Here is a 20,464-nt window from a genome sequence, read left to right on the forward strand (position 1 = left end):
GGAATGATGAGGCTAAGGTGGTAAACTCAGGGGGTGATTAGGCTGGGTTAGAGCTGACCAGGCTCGGTCATCAGGCTCAGCGGAAAGAGCAAGGGAGGGCGGCTCAGTGGGAATGGAGGCAGGGACTTACCTGCTCTCCGCTTCCTCTGGGATCCCTAACATCTTGGCCTTGATCTTCTTCCGCTGCTTCTTGACAGCCACCTTCATGGCCTCAACCAGCAGCCCAGGGACCCGGTGGTCTGTGAGCAGCTCCCTACAGAGGAGGGAAAAGGGCAGAGTACCCAGTAGGGACGCCAACAGCGGGTCTCCTCCCAAGTACCGGTGCATGCTGTTCCCCCTTTTTGAAACACTCTGCCATGCTAACACCCCTCAGACTTAGCTTAGGTGTTGCCCCCTCCTGGAATCTTTCTCTGACCCCTGCTGTGACTTTTTGTACTACTTCCTCCCCCATATGGAAGAGGTTCAGGGAAGGCAGGGCCGTGTGATTCATGTCCTCCCAGTGTCCAGCACAGTGCCTGGCCCATGTCACTGTAGATAGATCAGTGAACCAAAGAATGACGCTGGTGACTTGAGGCCCAGGAATAGGTGTGAGCGGAGCCCCTGAGCCTCCCAACGCCTGCCCACCGCCTGCCCACCGCCCTCACCGCTGGAAGTAGGCCAACTCCTCCTTCAGCAGGAACACGTTGGCTTTGAGCTCATTCCGCTCCTGAAGGATCTGCTCAAGCTCCTCTCGACTGAAGCTGCACTGCCCTGCCTTGGAGGGGCGCCCTGGCTGCTGCAGGGCACCCGCCTGCAGGAGGACAGGCTTGGTCAGAGGGGTGCGTCTACGGCGCTCCCCTGCGCCCGCGCCATCACAGGAATACTAGGGCAAGTGACAGGCAGCGAGACTTGGGAGCTGAGGGCGCTGCAACAGATGGCAGATCAGTGCTCTGCTGAGCGTGGGAGCAGGGGCCGGCCAGGGCCGCGCACTGTGTGCCGCCTCCCCCCTTCCCGGTGGACCTGCTGCGCAGCACAGCAAACCCTCCGCGAGGGCCCAGCAAGCACCGGACCTGTGAGTACTGTGATGGGCCCTCACCGGGTCCTCAGGGGTCCCCGGGGCTCCTGCGTCGGCGGCGGCCCGCTCGGGCTCCTGCCTCTGTTCGTACCCGGCCCCTCCGGCCTGGTCCCGCGCCAGCTCCACGACCCCCTGGCGCGGTAGCTCCCGCTCGCTCTCGCGGTCCCTCGCGGCGCGCAGCTGGGCTTCTACCGCGGCCAGCTTGTGCCGCAGCTCCGCATTCACCAGTAGGAGGCGCTGCAGCTGCTCCTGCAGCTGAGGGCGGAGCAAAAGGGGAGGTAGGCGGGGCGTCGATGGGTGGGGTGGGGAACCCCGCCTCACGCCCGTCGCCCCGCCCCGCCCTCACCGCCTCGGTCTCCTGGCTCCTCTGCAGCAGGTCTCGGTTGTGCGCGCGGAGCTCGTCCCGCTGGCGGTCGGTGACCTCCTTGAGCTGCCTCAGGAGAGCGCGCTCCTCTGAGGAAGGGGCGTTGTTAGCGGAGGCCTGGGGAGGAGGCCCTGAGCCGGCGCGGCCCGCCCCTTGGCGGTGCCCGCACTCACCCTGCGGCCCAGAGCGCAGCTCTCTGCGGAGGCGCTCGTTCTCCTCCCGCAGCCGCCGCAGCTCCGCTTCGGCCTGCTGCGCTGACACCTGCAGCTGGGGAGGCCAGGCTGTGAGGGCTAGGCTCCCACCAGCCCTGCGGGGGGCCAGGGGAAAGGGCGGTGACTCACTGAGTCTGGGTCCGGCCCCACGGCAGCCTTTTCCAGAAGCTCCAGCGTCCGCACCACGAGCGGCACCAGCCTGGCCGCCGCCTCCGGCCCGAAGCGCCGCGCCAGCTCCTTTAGCTCCGTGCCCAGGGCCCCGGCTAGATGGTACACGAGCTCTGCGGCCGTCCCTGACCCCGGGGCCACTCGAGGTCCGCAGCTGTGCACCCCAGGCACTGCCTTCCTGGTCTCCATGTTCCCAGAAAGTTAAGAGCTGCGACAACCGCCCCCTTCCAACCCTAATTGAGGCAGGAAAAAGCCAAACAGTTCCGGCCCAGGAAGCAGTTCACGGCAGTAGAGGGCGGGGAAGAAGCGACAGAGGAGGAGCGACTAAGAGAAAAGACTTGGGGAAGGAGGTAGTGCCCTGGGCCCCCTGGGCCCTGTCCTGTTCAAGCCCCCAAGGTCACAGGAAGGAGGACTGCCTACTTCCAGCCAGGCGGCCAAGAGCTGAGGCTCAGGGCTCTAAGTGGTCACTTTTGTCAATCCCTCCCCACAGCGCCCAATCCAGGCTCCACCCCCGTGTCTGGAGTCATGAGGCCCAACTTGGCTGCCAAGTACTACAGGCGACGGGTGAGGTAGGAGGGCTGTCACTGGCCTCAGCCAGAGGCTAGGCGCCACACTTGCAAGGGGTGGGGGGGACCACAAACCTCCAGACTCGGAAAATGGCAGCAGCCGCTCCAAAGGATGTTGAAAGGGGTGATGGTTTGCAAATATTTTGAAGGCAAGTTGGTAAATGTGATCAAGGGAGTAAGGGCATGAAAGCCCAACCCCACCTCAGTTACCTGAATCTAGGGGATACTTGGTCCACAGCCACTGATGAGGGGCCTCATGCCTCTTTAAGGCTGAGGCCAGCACTTTGCTGTGAACAAGTCCAGCCTCCTGCCATCCCTACACCCAGAATTTGAGCTCAGGGGGAAAAAAAAACTCAAAAACTCCTACTATTTATACAAAATTTATTATATTTTGCTCAGGACTACAAGCCACTAGAGATCAATAACACGAGCAGCACAAATAGGAGAAAAAGGGACCAAGCTGCTGAATGTCACCAGCTTCTCTTTGGGGGTAAAAGGCTCCAGTCTTTGGGACGTCTGAAGCAGGGGGAGGTGAGGAAACAACTACGCATAGAGGTCCTCTCGGTCCGCAGAGTAGACCTCGCCCTCTTGCAGGAGAGCGAAGTTGAGGAAGTGGGAAGGTCTGTGCACCTCGTGGTAGAACTCTTTAGGATTTGCCAGCTGCAGCTCATACTTCATGTTGGGATCATGCCGGACACCTTGGGGAAGAAGGAAAGGGCCGCTGTTAACCAGGTGCACCTGCCTCATCCAGCCTGGGTCCTTGGGCCATCTCCAAATCAGAGTCAAGCCCCAAGTGCCAAGGGTGATGGCCTAACTCCAGTCCCACTTCCCTGTGCTCCCCAACTTACCCATAAAGTTGTAGTTCCATGAGGACTGGGCAGGAACCATAAAAAAGCCAAGGAAGCGGTCTGACAGCAGCATCTGGACCCTTTCATAATGTGAGGGCAGATAGCCCTTGGGATTGTTGCCCTTGTCTGTATTTTGGCGACCCCATTCATAGCCACTGGGGGTCAGCTTATAGGCTGTCAGTGTGCAAGAACCTGGTGTGAAGCTGAAAGAGGGATGAGGACAGAGTCAGAGAAATGCCTGCCCCACCACACTTCCTCCCAAGGGGGCCCAAAGCCTACCTGCAGGTGATGATAATGGTCTTCTCACCATCCCAAGACGGGTTGTCAGCCATGATCTTAGCATGGGTGGTGACATCCTGGGGTGACAGCTGGGGGGATTCATTGGGCTGAGTATGGATCCATCCTAAGGGTTCCATTTCCTATATGCAAAGAGAGGTGAAAAGCTATTTGGAGCCCTGTCCCCATCTGCAGATGGGAATCACCTCCATGAGAGTAACACAGCTCCCTTCCCTCCACCACTCCTAAAGAAAAAGGCCCCCATTCTCCCACACCCTCACTGACCTTGAGGTACTCATGCTGGGGAAGCTGGCCAGGCAGGTGCACGGTTTGGTGAGTGCCCCACTGTGGTACCATCACGATGCAGCGGATCTCCTTCACCTGGGGGTTATCTGGTGGGCTCACCCCATATAGGTATCCTGCAATCTGGAAACAAAGGGGTCAAGAACCAAAATGATTCTTAGTACCACTCTAGACTCTGGGCTGTTAGCCCTGTGCTTTGTTCCCTTCCCCAAGAACAAAAAATAGGTCAGAGTGTGGTCAGAATCTCTTGCGTCAGAATCACCTGGAGGGCTTGTTCAAAATGTAAACATGGATCTCATCTTGGACTTACCACATCAGAATCTCGAGTGGGGTGCAGGAATCTGCATAGTATAATCTGTATAGTACCCGCAAATAAATGAGCACACCAACACACGGCTCATGAATTTGCACAAGCTGAACACATCCTTAAACCCATGAGGTGGTATTTTAAATTTTACACTGCCATCAACAAAGTAAGAGGACCTGCGTTCCTATAAAACCACGGACCCAGGATATCAATAATCTTTTCAAATTCACCAACCCGAGGCCACAAACTGGGTGTTTTATACAATATGAGTTACCTGATTACCTGTAAAGCTGAGCATCTTTTCATCGGCCATCTGTAGTTCCTTTTCTGAACTACCTTAAGATAGGTTTCTTTTTTTTAAGATTTTATTGGTCAGAGAGAGCGCATACACAAGCAGGGGGAGCAGCAGGCAGAGGAAGAAGTGGCTCCCCCCTGAGCAGGGAGCCCCATGTGGAACTTGATCCCAGGACCCTGGAATCATGACCTGAGCCGAAAGCAGATGCTTAACCAGCTGAGCCACCCAGGGATCCTTACCTTCAAATTCTTTGCCTATTCTTCTATAGTTATGCTTTTATTTTTTATTTTAAAAAAGATTATTTTATTTTATTTATTTAATTTTATTTTATTTCATTTTATTTTTATTTTGGGGGGGAGCACACTCCCAGCTGAGCAGGGAGCCCAATGTGGGGCTCGATCCCAGGACCCTGGGATCATGACCTGAGTTGAAGGCTGACACTTAACCGAGCCCCAGTTATTTGTTTTTAAATCAACTTCTGATAATTCCCTATTCTAGATTCCAATCCATCTTATTTTTGAATTATGCAAATATTTTCTTCCTGTTTTTAGTATGTCTTTGTCACACACAAGTTATTAATTTTGATTATGGTTTTGGGTTTTATGTCTGAAGAAGGCTATCCCAACACTAAGGCAACCAGTACTTTCCTCCAATACTCTACAGCTTAGTATCTTACATCCAGATCTTCACATGCATTTTACTTTTTATATGTTGTGGGGCAGGGTTCTGATTGTTTCAGAAGCATAAGGCACCCTTAATCCTACAGATCTGACACAAATTATATCCACATGAACCTGCTTCTGACTATATGCTATCCTCTTCCAATAACTTTTGGGCCAATACATCATTTTAATTGCCATGGCTTTATACTATTTGGTGGGAACCAAAACCTTTCCTCGTGTTTCAGCCATTCTTACATATATATTTATTCATCCATGAATCCTGAAACCAGCACCTTAAGTTCCAGGCAATCGCAGGTGAGTTTTAGGCACATAAGACCAACTGGGCACACACTGTGGTCTGGTTGAACACACTTACTCACTTGGGCCCGAAGGTCAGATATGCAGATAAACTTCTTAAGCACATTCTTGGGAAGGATATAGGTATAACCGGTCTCCTTGATGTCATCAGATGAAACATAGATATGATTGGTCCTTAGGTGAAGGTTGGCAGCAGAGATGGCCCTAAAAATGGTGGAGAATGTCAGCATTTCTCCAGCCTAGAGCCTCAGCTAGTATCAGTAGGCTTTGCCATCCCTACCCCTTTTGCCCCTTAAGAGTACCTAACCCTCCATTCAGTCTTAGAGGAGAAAGTCTGGGTCTCATAGTTGCTGGTGGTAGAAGTAATGATCTCATCACCATGCTTGTTGACAGTACGAGTCTGTGTTGCTGTCAGCTGTGACTGCTCCTTGGTCTGTTTCTCAATCTCCGCTATCTGCTGCCGCTGCTGTGATGGTGCTGAGATCTCCATACCCAAAATGATGTCTCGAATTTCTGACTGTGTCAGTGATGCCACATTCACACTGTGGAGACAGCATGGATCACACCACAACATCCCTTCCCTCAGTCAATTATGTCCCAATGGCAAGAGTGTAACTTGGTACGACAGGGGACCCCAGACTCTTACCCCAGACGATCCTCAAGTGGCATTTGTAAAGAAGTGTGACATGGAGATGCACTAATACCAATAAGACTGACCACAGCCCAGGACGGCTCTGTGCATGTACACCTTTCAGCCATGCTCAAACCTGCTCAGTAGCCAGACCTTCCTCTCTTCTTTGACAAAAAGTACCCTGGTTTATAGGACAATTCTCAAAAATAGAAACCCTTAGAACGTGTTCTCAATCACAGCTAGTATTGTCAGCCACCCTAGGGGTACCCGGAAATCTATGGACATTTTTATTTTTGGTTGCCATATGACAGGGAGGGTAGTGATGGTGCCTGGGGATCTGGGAAGTTAAAACTTCCTGTAATGTATGGACAGTGAAGAAATACCCTGCTCAAAATGGCAACATGAAAAAATGCCCAAGAATTAGACTGAAGCCCTGAAACACAGACATTTTCTGCATTATCTAAAGACACTGCCTACCTGTTTTCTATAGGCATCCCCAGGACAATTCCTTGAGAAATTTCTGAACCTAAAGGTTTCCAAAAAACCCAGAAACCATATACTGAACCATTCATTTCACCCTTTTAGGATCTTCCATCCATCTCCCCACCACCACTGCTCACTTGTTTTTCTTGCCGTAGTCAGCCAAGATCAGGTCTTTGAGCTGCACCTCCACCTTGATCCACTCCTCGTCAGTCAGAGTGGGCCAGATGTGGTGCGGCTCTGTAATCGTCGTCTTGTCTGGCTTTAGGATCACCTTCGCCCGGTCATTATTCACATGCAGGGCACGCAGAATCAGGATGAGGCGGGAGAAAGCCTGAGAAGAGAGAGCGCAGCCAGGGGTGGGGGGTGGGTGTCAGCCACTAGATGTCCTCCCCCTTTCCTTGATTCTACCCTTTCAGGGAACCCAGGAGTTGATTTCAATCTCTAAGATGAAGCCTCCCCTGCTCCCCCAGTCAACTTGATATGCAGAGCATAGAGTTATTATCTCATCCACAGGTTGAAGATGTGAAAATGGCCTCATAAGGGACCTGGGAAAAAGCTAAGGCAGGCACAGGATTGTCTCGTGCATGGCCCCAGACCCACTCCTCTTAGAGTGACCCTCTTTGTTAGGTGGTTTCATACCGTGTAGGATGAGATAGTCTTGAGCCAGTCATCATAGAGATTAAAGAGAACCATCTGGGGTTCCGTGGCTTTAAGGATGAGGTCCCCAAACTTTTCCACCTTGAGACAAGCCTGGAAAGGTAGTTGGAGCTCTGATCCTTTGATCACAATATTGGGAAAGTCCAGCAAGTGCACCTGAAACAAGATCAAGTCCAAGATTAGAAACAGAGCCTGCAGGTCTCAGGCCTCCTCTCTTCTACCTCATCCACCTCTCACCTCCAGTGGGTCCAGCATGCCCTTCCTGGTGACAATGATCTGCTTGGGCTGCTCCTCCACAGGCAGAGATCGGATGAGGGCAGCCACTTCCTCAGCTGTCTTCCACTTAGCCAACTAAAAAGCAAGTGGGGAAGAAATGGAAATTGAGTTTCTACCATCCCAAGGTCAACTAGAACAAAAGATCCTAGTCTTGAAATAATCACCCAAAAGGCTTTTTCAACCTAGCTGGCCAAAGAAAACTCATACAAGATATACCGCAAACCGGTGTTTGATTATGTCAGGGACAAAATAAATTAAGGCTAAAGATCATAAAAAGCTACACTAAGAACCAGGAAGACTATTTAGAGAGAGCACTTGTGCGCGCACAAGTGAGAGGAGGGGCAGAGGGAAAAAGAATCCCAAGCAGACTCCGCAGTGAGTGCAGAGCTGGAGGAGGGGGGCTTGATCCCACAACCCTTAGATCACAACCCAAGCCGAAATCAAGAGCTGGACACTTGACCAACTCAGCCACCCAGGCGCCCCACTGCACAAAGAAAAAGGTCTTAAGAAATGAGTAAGACTATGATTAAGAGAGTAAAGAAGGGAATTCATTCTAGAAAGAAGGTACGTGAGCAAAGCCACAGAAGTGGAAATGAACATCAGTTTGGGGATAGTAGGATACTGAATTGTTTGCCAAGAGGAAACAGGTGTTTTTAATTAATTAATTAGAGAGTGAGTGTGTACGCCTAAGTTGGGGGAGGTAGAGGAGGGACAGAGGGTGAGGGAGAAGCAGACTCCCACTGAGCAGGGAGCCCGTTGGGCTCCATCCCAGGATCAGGACCCTGGGATCATGACCTGAGCCAAAGGCAGACGCTCAACCGACTGAGGCACCCAGGCGCCCAGGAAACATGTTTTAAAGGAAGAGAAACCATGGTTGGACAGGTTATAACCCAGCTAGATTTCAAATGTCCAGGAAGCCAAAGAAGATTTAATTCATTAGGAAGAAAGGAGCTACCAAGGACTTAGAGGTAGATGGGCCGCCTGGGTGGCTCAGTCATTAAGCGTCTGCCTTCGGCTCAGGTCATGATCCCAGCGTTCTGGGATCGAGCCCCACATTGGGCTCCCTGCTCAGTGGGAAGCCTGCTTCTCCCTCTCCCACTCCCCCTGCTTGTGTTTCCTCTCTCACTGCCTCTCTGTCAAATAAATAAATAAAATCTCAAAAAAAAAAAAAAAAGGACTTAGAGGTATAAATTTGGTAAAGGTGATGTTTTAAGACTACTTGTTCCCATGGGGCACCAGGGTGGCTCAGTTCATTAAATGTCTGCCTTCAGCTCAGGTCATGATCCCAGGATCCTGGGATCGACCCTCACGTCGGGCTCCCTGCTCAGCAGAAAGGCTGTTTCTCTCTTTCCCTCTGCCTGCCACTCCCCACGCTGCACTGTCAAATAAATAAATAAAATCTTAAAAAAAAAAAAAAAGAAAAGAAAAAAGAATACTCGTTCCCTTTAGAAAGATGACTTTTGGCAATCTTGTTTAGGATAGGTTAAAGATGGGAGAGTCAAGAAACAGAGAAACCAACTGTAGGTAACGAAGGACCTCACACACTGCTGGGCCTCCTACAGAATACTTCTCAAGTTAAGTAACTCAGGGAAAAGGTTCAAATGACATACCTTTAATCTCTCAGAAACAGGGGGATGCCCCCTACCTCCACCCACTGTCTCCCACATACAACCCCCTAAAGAAAAAGGGATAGAAGGCAGAAAAAGGGGTAAAAAAAGTTTATAGCTTCTCTACCCTTCAACTGGCTCACCTGCCCCAAACGCTTCTGTCCAGCCCACACAGATGTGTGGATTATCTTGAGGAACAGCTGCCCTGTGCGTGGATTGAAGATAAAGATGGCCCCGTTGATGGGTTTGGTGGTCAAGTTCCCTTCAAAGGTCTAAAAAATGATTCCATCAGTTAGCACAGCCTAGACACAACTATCATGCCTTCACGCCCCGTATGTACGCACTTGCCTTATCATCCTCCCATAGGCATATACAGAGCCCCACATTCCTACATCGCTTCTAATTCTCACCTTGTGGATAGTCACTCTGTAGACATTTGTGTCATCCACAAACCAGATAATCTGGTTGGAGAAGAGCTCCCCATAATTCTGAGAGGACAGATAGGGCTCAGTGGGCTCAGATGAATAGAGCTGCAGCCCCTTGCGGATCCGTTCACGTAACACATACAAAGCAGGGTTTGCCTTCATGATCTTGGCCATGGCCTGCTGTATGAGAGGCTTGCTGCCAGGGAACCAGTTTCCATAGGCACTAGGAGAATAGAAGAGGCAAGAAGAGTGAAGACCAGGCTGGCAGCCCCGGGAACAAGGCAAAATGGAACTCTACAGAGAAAGAAAAGACTGCTGGCCAGGCTGACAAGTGTCTGCTCACGTACACAGAGGCAAGGAAGAAAAAGTCAATGAACCAGAAAAAGGAAGTGCCACCTTTTTAGTTGGCAAACTAAAAAACACATGTACATTAAAGTACAGGGCCGACTGGGGTGCCTGCTGGCACGCTCAGATCATTTGACTCTTGATCTCAGAATCTTTGAGTTCAAGCCCCACACTGGCCATAATTTACTTAAAAAATAAATAAAATTAAAAAATAAAGTATGGGACTGATAGAAAATAGACATGCTTCTGAGCACCAACTTACCTGTGCAGATTATAGGCCAGATCAATGGCAATAAGCACACCAGTGGGCGAAGGGTAGATACTCATGTTGTCTGTGGTATAGTCCAGGAACTTGGCCCGGGCATAGCGTTCAATGTCGTGGGAATCATAGTCCCCCCAGCGCAACTGGATATCAATCCAATACTTCTGAGTGGTGGTACTATCCATCACATCCCTGTGGGTAGAGAGGTCAGGAATCCATGCTTCCAAGAAGCCACTAATACCACCAATGTCCCAGAACCACATGAACTCCCAATCACTACATCTAACTCTCAAAATTCCCAATCCCTTTGCCTGTTTCGGATCAGCAAGTCCCTCACCCAGAGAATTAGCAGGCCTTTGAGGGTGTTGACGGGATCCAGGGATGGCACTGGACCCAAGTCAGAAAGAAAAGCAGACAATTCCTAAAGTAGCACTGCTAGAAGAACAGTAAAACCAAGCTTCCTGAATGCCTAGGGCTTGGTTATAAAGCACTTACTTGGAGTCTGCTAGCAATGAGGGCCGGGAGACATTCCACTTATAGGAGGCAAAGAGCAGGATATCTGCACAGGAAGAATTCATCTTATAGGACTTTCGAGGATGAATTGTCTCCTTTTGTACTGTCTCAATTTCTAGTGCATCCAGTTCCTGATCAAACACCTGGAGGCAAAGGTAGAAAGGTTTTAACTGCTATGGAAGCCCTAGGAATGAGGCCTTGTGGAATTTCAGATGTGGCACCTGGCACTGCAATTCACGTCTCACCCTCAGTGCTGCCAGGACAGATTTCCCATACCCAAGAGGGAGCTGACCTGACTTCTGGTGGTCCCCTCTCCCCTCAATTCTGGCCCACCTGACACAAGTCCATCACAATGCTCTCGTGGATCTTCTGCCATAAGTGAGCTCGGAATATCTGGATAAGAGAGATCTTCAGTGTGGGTATCTTGCCATGCATGAAGATACCTGTTAGGTCCAGCTGCACCTGAAAGCCTACATACACCTGACAGGAAAAAGAGAGGGACAAAAGAGGTCAAGAGACTTTGGTTCTGAGGACATCATTAAGGAAGTAGAAACACTTGCTTTTAGCTTCCTGTCTCCCAGGTCTATCACACTCACGTTGGCTCGGTTGATGGTTGGGGACCACCAGAGGGTGAACCTACGATTGGGAATCTGGTTCAATCCTGATCGCTGAGCATTAGTTAGCTTCTTCCACTTCATAGACTCCTCAAAACCACTGGCCTTTTCCCTGGGGAGAAGAGGCCAGGTAAAGTGATGCCCTGCCATCTCCCAGAGCACTGCTCTCTGGTAAACACCAAAGGAGAACACAAAAGCACACAAGGGATGAGCTCAGTATTATGACAGGTTGTAAGGGGAGAAGAGAATCCTCACCAGAAAAGCCCCTCCCAGGTAGGGAAGTAAGTGCCCTTGAAGAGTGTGTGTTCCAGAATGCCTTCCACACCACCCAGGGCCTGGATCATGTCTGTACGGTAGTTGTTCAGGTTCCAGAGCTTCCCATCATGCCGCTGGTGTGTCCACCAGAAAGGGTTCTGCTTCAAAACCTAGATGGCAAGGGAAGTACCATTAAGGTTCTGGGTGCCTACTGCCCCAGATTCCTGGCATGGCCACGGATTCTTTTAATTCAGGGAAAAATCTCTACCATCCTCTCTATGTACCTGGTATTGCTTAAAGTCAGTTCGAACACGCCAGCCCTTATCATAAGCCAATGTGTGCCGGTCCTTCTGGAAGAGGGTGTTGATTCGAGGAATGCCACGATCCCATGAATCTTCCAGATCTTCTAAGGTCAGTCGTCTGTCAAAGAAAAAAGATCTAAGTCAAACATGCATTCACACAGCGTTTAGCATTCCTCCCTGGCCAAGGTAAACGGGTCAGATGTAGAACCTACTTCCGTCTCCATAAAAATATGACATGCTCTGTTCCTGACCTCCACGCAAGGCTCAAACATCACCCCTCCTGACGGGACTGCTATGCCTTCCTGGATGTGTACCTGTTCTGAGCAATGGCCTCTTGTCTCTTCAGTGCATACTCAGCCCAGACCCGCTGAGAATCAATGAACTCGCTCTCCCATGGCTGTATGTAGCGGTACAAGTTGGGAATCAGCTGGTCTTCTTCATGGCTCATTCCTGAACGGAAGTGTGTGATACCTACATCTGTCTGCTTGGACCACCTGTTTGCGGACACAACCAAGATTAGAAAACCCTAAAAGTAAAGAACATCCCCTTCCCTCAGGGTCTAGCAAGACTTTCCACCCTTTTAAAAAGTTATTTATTTATTTATTTAAGTCATCTCTACACCCAACGTGGGGCTCAAACTCATGACCCTGAGATAATGAGTTGCATGCTCTTCCAACTGAGGCAGCCAGGAGCCTGTAGCGAGATTTTTTTTCTTTTCTTTTTTTTTTTTTAAGTCTATATTCTTATTTTATTTTTTTATTTTATTTTATTTTTTTTTAATGATTTTTTATTATATTATGTTAGTCACCATACAGTACATCCCCGGTTTCTGATGTAAAGCTCGATGATTCACTAGTTGCGTATAACACCCAGTGCACCATGCAATACGTGCCCTCCTTACTACCCATCACCGGTCTACCCCATTCCCCCACCCCCTCCCCTCTGAGGCCCTCAGTTTGTTTCTCTGTAGCGAGATTTTCAACCAAGTCCTACCTGAGGTCAGACTGGGGGATGAGCACATGGCCCATTGAGAGCATGCCAAGTCCACCCAACTCCTTAGGGGTATAGAACACAACAGGTGGGAACCGACTGGGCATCTTGGAGTTGAGGCCAATCTTGATACGTGTCTGGATCTTGTTCTCACACTTCACTAGCAAGTCCAGAAGCTCCTGGGTGTTCACCACAGCCTCCCGAAAGTATGTCATAAGGCCTATAAGAGCTGTGTTCCACTTATTCACAATCTGAAAAAAGTGGGGAGAAAGCAAATTATAGGTGAACTATGGGAGGGGGGAGGTGGTAGGGACTACTTGATCCAGTTAATTATATTCCCCCTAGTTCTCAAGGAAGATTTGAGCTCATTGTCATTAGGAAGTATATATAAATCAAAACTACTATGAGGGGGCACCTGGGTGGCTCAGTCGTTAAGCATCTGCCTTCGGCTCAGGTCATGATCCCAGGGTCCTGGGATCAAGCCCCGCATCTGGCTTCCTGCTCAGCTGGAAAGCCTGCTTCTCCCTCTCCCACTCCCCCTGCTGGTGTTCCCTCTCTCATTGTGTTTCTCTCTCTCCAATAAATAAATAAAATCTTAAAAAAAAACACACAAAAAACCAAACAAAAAACTACTATGAGATACTATTTAACACCCACAGTAATGGCTATAAAGCAGTGACAAGTGTTAGCAGGAGTGTGAAGAAAATGGAACACTTATGTACTGCTGGTGGGAATGTGAAATGGTACAATGGTTGAACCACCACCTGGCAGTTCCTCAAAAGGTTAAACATAGTTATTACCATATGATCCAATAATTCTAAGTATATACCCAGAAGAAATGAAAACATACGTCCACACAAAAATGTATACAAAATGTTCACAACAGCATTATTCATAATAGCTAAAAAGTGTAAAAAAACCCAAATGTCCATCAACTGACAAACGGATAAACAAAATGTGGTATATCCATATAAAAGAATATTATTCACCCATGAAAAGGATTCAAGTATTAATACATGCTATAATACAGATGAATCTTTAAAACATGTTAGGTGAAAGACTAGACGGGTGCCTGGGTGGCACAGTCAGTTAAGCATCTGACTCTTGGTTTCGGCTCAGGTCATTATCTCAGAGTCCTGGGATCGAGCCCTGTATCAAGCTCCATGCTCAGCGGGAATCTGAAGATTCTCTCTCCTGGTCTGCCTCACCCCCTACTTGCACACTCATGCTCTCTCTTGCTCTAAAATAAATAAATCTTAAAAAACGGGAAACCACCCAAAAAAGTCACATACTACACAATTCTGTTTACGTGAAATGTCCAAAAAAGGCAAAATCATATAGACAGAAAGTAAATTTGTGGTTGCCAGGAGCTGGATGTGGTGGGAACAATGGGGAGTGAATGACTGTTCATGGGTATAGGGTTTCTTTTTGGGGGTGATGAAAATGTTCCAGAATTAGACAGTGGTGATGGTTGCACAATTTTATGAATATACTGAATTGTGTATTTTTAAAGTGTGAATTTAATCTCAAAAAAATCAATTAAGGCAATATAAACACTTAAAATAAGAGCAAATATAGTGTAATCTGGAGTGGATGGGGAGAAAAAGGGATGAGAAAAGCTACTAAAAATTAAGAGAGGGAATGAAAACAAATGGGGCCACAGAGATTGCCTTCCCAGTATAAAGAAGTACAAAACAAAGCAAAATACATAAAACAGTATCTAGACAATTGACAAATAGGCAACACAGACCATGACCCTCGAGAAAAAGGAAACAAATGAAGTGAGCCCCACAATTGCCCCAGCTTCCTGCCTACTGGCAGTTTCCCAGATGCACCATACACATGGAGGGGTAAGGGAAACAAAGCCCAACAGTCTCACTGAACTGAAGAGACAGAGATTAGAATTCAGGAGACCAAGGAAGCTAAAATTTGTGGGGTAGAAGTACTAGAGAGAAGCAAGTTCTCAGCAAGACATTTCTGGAGATCCATGAAGGGATTCAGTCAAGCTCTTGCCTGAGTACCAATCAGTATGCAGTAAAACCCCAAGGTCTAGAAGAACACCACAGAGACTCTTAACTCTAGGAAACAAACAGAGTTGCTGGACGGGAGGTCGGTGGGGGGATGGGGTAACTGGTGATGGGCATTAAGGATGGCACTGATGTGACATGCACTGGGTGTTACAGGCAAGTGATGATTAACTCAACTCTACACCTGAAACTAACGATGTATTATATGTTGGCTAACTGAATTTAAACAATAATAATACAAAAGAACAGCACAGATCAGAAAGCTGAACAAGTCCCACAAGTCATATGAGGTTACCAACAGTTTGTGTTCCCACCTGCCAGAGCAGAGACCCTGTAATACACGGGAACTGGGTAGAGCACCAAGAAAGTTACCAACCTAGCAATGGAGGTACATTAGCCGCAGAACAAAGGGTGCTATAGATTTCCCACAACCAAGCTTCGAGGCAAGCCTTAAAAGGATCAAACTAATCCGCGAGCTCCTGAGCTGCACATAATACAACTCAATACTCTTTAACAAAACGTAACAAAACCTATAAACAATGTAAAACTCAAAATTTCTAGCATGTAATAAAACATTACCATTCATGCAAAAAAAAGGAAATAATTATCCATAATCAGAAAAAACTCAATCAACAGAAACAGACCTAGCAATAATACAAATAATGAGATTAGTAAACAAGGACCTTAAAACAGCTATTTAACAACTCTTATAATTATGCTTGAATATATAAAGAAAAATATGAATAAAATAAGAAGAGAAAAGAAGATACTAAACACCCTGATGGAATATCTAGAGATAAAAATGACAGTATCTGAAATTTAAAAAATATACTGATGGAATTAATAACATTGTAAAATCGCAAAAAAAACTAACAGTTCACATTAACAGAAATGAAGGCAAACACTTTTTCAGACAAACAAAAGCAGAGTGTACTCACTGCCAATAGACTTACTGCAAGAAATGTTAAAGGAAATTCTTTAAGCAGAAGGAAAACAATACCAGATGGAAATCTAGATCTACATAAAGTAACGGAGAAAACCAGGAAAAGTATGTGAGTAAAATGTAAAAGATATTTAGCTCATTTTGTAATTTCTATAAAAGATAAAGGCTGTTTAGAGCAAAAACTAGTAATGAAGTATTGTTGTATTTATAATACAGATACAGTTAAAACGTATGACAAAAATACTACAAAGAATGAGGGGGAAAATGGAAGTACAGTGTTGTAAGGTTCTCATACTATATGTAGAATGATCTTAGTTGCAGACTAATGGTTACAGTAGAGACTGTGGTAAGTCAGAGATGTACAGAGCAACCAAAAAACCCCCCCAAAACAAAAAAAATATGTGTAGTTACTAAGCAAAGAGTGAAACTAAATCAAACAAAACAAAAAACCCACCCAGGGTACCTGGCTGGCCCAGCTGGTGGAACATGTGACTCTCAGGGTTGTGAATTCAAGCCCCATGCTGGGTGAAGAGATTACTTAAAAAAAAAAAAAAAATAATAATAATAATAATAATGCAATCTTAAAAAACCAAAACCCAAACCAAAAAAAATCCCACTTAATCCAAAAGATAGCAGGAAAAGAAAAAAGCAGAATAAGAAACAAAGAACATGATAGGCAGATTTAAACCCAACTATACTGATAGTTCTATTAAACTTAACTGGAGGTTAAGAGTAAAAAGATGGAAAAAGATACCCATGCAAACACAAAACAAAGCTCCAGTAGCATTACTAGTATCGGACAAAGTAGACTTCAGGACAGAGAATATTACCATGAATAAAGACGTACATTTCATAATGATAAGAGAATCAATTAAGAAGATATAATAATCCTACAGGGCACCTATAGGAGTGGCTCAATCAGTTAAGCGTCTGACTCTTGATCTTAGCACGGGTCTTGAGCTCAGGGTCGTGGGTTCAATCCCTGCATTGGGCTCCATGCTGGGCACGGAGCCATGATAATCCTGAATACATACCTAATTACAGAGCTTTAAAACATATAAAACAAAAATGGTGGTCCTGTTGAAGCAGAAAACTCAAAAAAAAATCATGGGTATGAACAATGCATATTCCTTCCAGGGGTTATCAACAGAATTGCTCGTTATGTATAGAAGTGTCTTTGTAGGGGCGTCTGGGTGGCTCAGTTGGTTACGTGTCTGCCTTTGGCTCAGGTCACGATCCCAGCATCCTGGGATGGAGCCCCAAGTCAGGCTCCTTGCTTGGTGGGGAGCCTGCTTCTCCCTGTCCCTCTGCCCCTCTACCCGCTAGTGCACACGCAGCTCTCTCTCCCCCGCTCTCAAATAAATAAAATCTTAAAAAAAAAAAAAAAAAAGCGTCTTTGTAGGGGTGCCTAGGTGGCTCAATCTGTTGAACGGATGCCTTTGGCTCAGGTAATGATCCCAAGGTCCTGAGATCGAGCCCTGTGTCAGGTTCCATGCGTAGTGGGGGTGTCTGCTCCTCCCCCGACCCCACTTGTGTTCTCTGTCAAATAAATAAAATCTTTCCAAAACAACAACAACAAAAAACCCCAAAAACCCCAGTAGTGGTGTCTTTGTACCAGTTACAAAGCCCAGTTCTAACTCTAGCAGTCTCTCCAGGTACATGACATAGCACTCCATCTTGCACATTCCCTTGGTTGTCACCTGTATGCAGGTTCACTGCTCCCTGGACAAAAGGTTTGTCCGTTTGCATGTGGTATCAACGAAACAGCCCCCCACTCCCCTAAGCCTGCTGATACCTTGGATGAGTCCTTGTTGGTTTTCCATATCCAAGCCAACTATATTTTGCCCAACTTTCAGTTGCGTTCAACAAAATGTCCTGCCTTTTTACACAGTTACAACCTAATTGTTACGTGGGTAATTTTGGTTAAGTATTTTAAAGATACCAGATTTCTGAACTTCAGAAATTCTTCCATGCTCAAAAAATATATAATTTTCTTGAAAAATGTCACGTGGCTTTATGCTAAAAGCTTGGATGTCTTATTTATCAGAGAGAGCTCACATGTGCATGCGGATGCACAAGTGGGGGGGGGGCAAGAGGCAAGAGGGGCGGCCGCAGAGGGAGAAGAGAGACAAGCAGACTCCCTGCTGTGTGCGGAGCCTGACATGGGGCTTGATCCCAGGACCCTGGGTTCATGACCTGAGCTGAAGTCAGACCCTTAACGGACTGAGCCACCCCAGTGCCCCAAAGCTTGAATGTCTTTAATTAAGTGAACTGTGTCTCTGAACAACCCCTTTCAAAAACAAAACAACCCCAAAACAAAAAAGATGGACCTGAAAGAGAAAATAAATCCGCAATTGTAGTTGGAGATTTCCAAGACTCTTAACTGATAGAAGTAGACAAAAAAAACCATTAAGGGTATAGAAAGACTCGAACACGAACACCAAATCTGACCTGACATTTATAAAACACTACCCAATAGATTACAGATTCTTTTCAAGTACACGAGATAGTCATCAAGACAGAACTTACATGCTAGACCACAGAACAAGTCTTAAGACATTTGGAAAGACTAAGATCATACAAAATAGGTTTTCTGACCATAATGGAATTACACTAGCAACTAATAACAAAAATACCTGGAAAACCCACAAATATTTTTAAATTAAATAGCTTACTTCTAAATAACATATGGGTGAAATAAAAACTCTCCAGGGGAATTAGAAAATATTTTTAACTGAATGAAAATAAAGACAACTTATCAAAATTTGAGGGATGCAGCTAAAGCAGTGCTTAGAGGAATATTTACAGCATTGGATGTTTATATTTAAAAATACCTAAAAAGATCCAAAATTGATCATCTAAACTTTACCTTAAACTAGAAAACTAAGAGCAAATTAAACCCAATGTAAGCAAAGGAAATATACTATGAGAGCAGAAAACACTGAAATAGAAAAGCGAAAAAGGGGGCGCGTGGGTGGCTCAGTTGTTAAGCATTTGCCTTCGGCTCAGGGCGTGATCCCAGAGTGCTGGGATCAAGCCCCACATCAGGCTCCTCCGCTGGGAGCCTGCTTCTTCCTCTCCCACTCCCCCTGCTTGTGTTCCCTCTCTCGTTGGCTGTCTCTCTCTCTCTGTCAAATAAATAAATAAAATCTTTAAAAAAAAAAAAAAAAGAAAAGAAAAGTAAGTGAAAAAGCCCGAACATGGGGCTCACTCCCAGAACCCCAGGATCATGACCCGAGCATAAGGCAGACACCTAACAGACTGAGCTGCCCGGGCGCCCCACCCAGGCACCCCTGTCCCTCTGGCTTTAGACTTCAAGTCATCTGGACATGCAGAAAGGGACTCCCCCGGTGAGGGAAACAGAGTAGGAAGGCAGGAAACCAAGCAGGAAGGTAGCCATAAGGCCCTTCAGAAACTGAAGCTAAGCAGGCTGTACCTTATAAATCAGATTATCTATGTCCATCTCTGTTTTCCTTCTGCTATTCCTGGCCCTCACCAAAACCTTGCTTAAATGTTCCAGCCTTATTTTGTAGTTCCTACTAGGACTGAAGGTAACGGTCCTGTGTCCAGGCTCAGGCTAGTGTGCTGCATATACCTAAAACAAGGATGATGAGAGGATCCAAAGTGGTAGTGGCAGCAATGATTCCAAGAGTCCAAGGAAGAATGAAATTTTAGAGGACAAGAATAGGGCTTTAAGGTCCAGCCACCTCTTACCCTACTGGATATTTCCCCCTATTATCAATCTTCGAAGACCAAGAAATTTTATTCCAAGTACTTTACCTTAATACACCTCAGGAAATAAATTCCAATATTCTATTATCTGATCATAATCCCTGATCCCTCTAATTAATGACAGCAAACGTTTATTAAGCAATTTACTGAGTAAAAGAACTTACTACATTCATTAATTCTCACAAAAGCCCTCTGAGCTAGGTAACACAACAGTACCCCCATTTTTTAAAAAGATTTACTTGAGAGAGAGAGAGGGAGAAGCAGACTCCCCACTGAGCTGGGAGCCTGACGTGGGGCTCCATCCCAGGACCCAGAGATCATGACCTGAGCCGAAGGCAGATGCTCAACCATCTGAGCCACCTAGGTGCCCCTCCCCATTTTTTAAAAAAAAGTTTAATTAACTAATCTGTACACCCAACTTGGGGCTCAAATTCACAACCCCTGAGATCTAGAGTCGCAAGTTCTTCCAACTGAGCCAGCCAGGCACCCCATCATCAGTATCCCCACTTTATGAAGAGAACTAAGGCCCAAAGTGGGTGACATGCCCCAAATCCCAGCTAGTTATGTGACAGAGCTGCGATCTGAACCTGACTGGACTCCAGAACCTGTGCTTCTAATCACTTCTAAACCTTTCCCTAACCTGCGATACTACTCAGGCTCTCACCTCTCACGTATCTACTCCTCTGATCCTACACTTTCTTCCAAGGCCTTTGGCCTCTTCTGGTCTCTTCCTACCCCTCCTCCCAGCCAAACAAATCCAGGATCCCAATAGGGGCCAGCACTCTGGATTTCCCTGCATCTAATCCCTTACCACTCCACAACAGTCCTCTGGCAAATCCCAATCCTGAATCACCTCAACGCTATGATACATCCACTTTGTCCATCCTGTCACTGAGCAGCTGAGTGTTTCTGGGAACAGCTCACACTAAGAGTTGTCCTCATTGTCTTGAAACCCACCTGGAGCATACAGTCCCTTCAACAACCCTATCATACCTCATCACTGTGCTCAAGTTCAACCCAGGCAAAACA

The 20,464-nt window shown here is 46.9% G+C and overlaps 2 protein-coding genes and 1 long non-coding RNA gene across 5 annotated transcripts in view; 1 reads left to right on the plus strand and 2 right to left on the minus strand.

Moving 5' to 3' along the window:
• LOC121105051 overlaps positions 1 to 144 on the plus strand; it is a 5,209-nt gene extending 5,065 nt beyond the window's left edge. The window contains exon 2 of the long non-coding RNA XR_005837495.1: positions 18 to 144. This is a non-coding gene — a long non-coding RNA (uncharacterized LOC121105051). The remainder of the gene's footprint in view (positions 1 to 17) is intronic.
• LOC103667388 (Rab interacting lysosomal protein) overlaps positions 1 to 2,215 on the minus strand; it is an 8,460-nt gene extending 6,245 nt beyond the window's left edge. The window contains exon 1 of one of the 3 annotated variants that reach the window (XM_040641138.1): positions 1,973 to 2,215. In XM_040641138.1, coding sequence (XP_040497072.1) covers positions 1,973 to 1,987 — 15 coding nt within the window. In that variant the 5' untranslated portion in view covers positions 1,988 to 2,215. The remainder of the gene's footprint in view (positions 1 to 1,972) is intronic. The other 2 variants (XM_040641137.1, XM_040641136.1) reach the window with 2 other exon arrangements.
• Positions 2,216 to 2,730: 515 nt separating this feature from the next.
• Positions 2,731 to 20,464, minus strand: part of PRPF8 (pre-mRNA processing factor 8) — a 31,322-nt gene continuing 13,588 nt past the window's right edge. Inside the window, exons 25-43 of the mRNA XM_008695286.2 lie at positions 12,737 to 12,984; positions 12,058 to 12,237; positions 11,726 to 11,861; positions 11,442 to 11,611; positions 11,169 to 11,298; positions 10,906 to 11,052; positions 10,555 to 10,715; positions 10,060 to 10,251; positions 9,438 to 9,675; positions 9,171 to 9,299; positions 7,382 to 7,495; positions 7,127 to 7,300; positions 6,625 to 6,818; positions 5,676 to 5,915; positions 5,436 to 5,577; positions 3,774 to 3,914; positions 3,492 to 3,631; positions 3,213 to 3,415; positions 2,731 to 3,062 (exon numbers count right to left, since the gene is read on the minus strand). Coding sequence (XP_008693508.2) covers positions 2,908 to 3,062; positions 3,213 to 3,415; positions 3,492 to 3,631; positions 3,774 to 3,914; positions 5,436 to 5,577; positions 5,676 to 5,915; positions 6,625 to 6,818; positions 7,127 to 7,300; positions 7,382 to 7,495; positions 9,171 to 9,299; positions 9,438 to 9,675; positions 10,060 to 10,251; positions 10,555 to 10,715; positions 10,906 to 11,052; positions 11,169 to 11,298; positions 11,442 to 11,611; positions 11,726 to 11,861; positions 12,058 to 12,237; positions 12,737 to 12,984 — 3,234 coding nt within the window. The 3' untranslated portion in view covers positions 2,731 to 2,907. The remainder of the gene's footprint in view (positions 3,063 to 3,212; positions 3,416 to 3,491; positions 3,632 to 3,773; positions 3,915 to 5,435; positions 5,578 to 5,675; positions 5,916 to 6,624; positions 6,819 to 7,126; positions 7,301 to 7,381; positions 7,496 to 9,170; positions 9,300 to 9,437; positions 9,676 to 10,059; positions 10,252 to 10,554; positions 10,716 to 10,905; positions 11,053 to 11,168; positions 11,299 to 11,441; positions 11,612 to 11,725; positions 11,862 to 12,057; positions 12,238 to 12,736; positions 12,985 to 20,464) is intronic.

Source organism: Ursus maritimus, unplaced genomic scaffold, assembly GCF_017311325.1.
Source record: "Ursus maritimus isolate PB19 unplaced genomic scaffold, ASM1731132v1 scaffold_24, whole genome shotgun sequence".
NCBI classification, from domain to species: domain Eukaryota; kingdom Metazoa; phylum Chordata; class Mammalia; order Carnivora; family Ursidae; genus Ursus; species Ursus maritimus.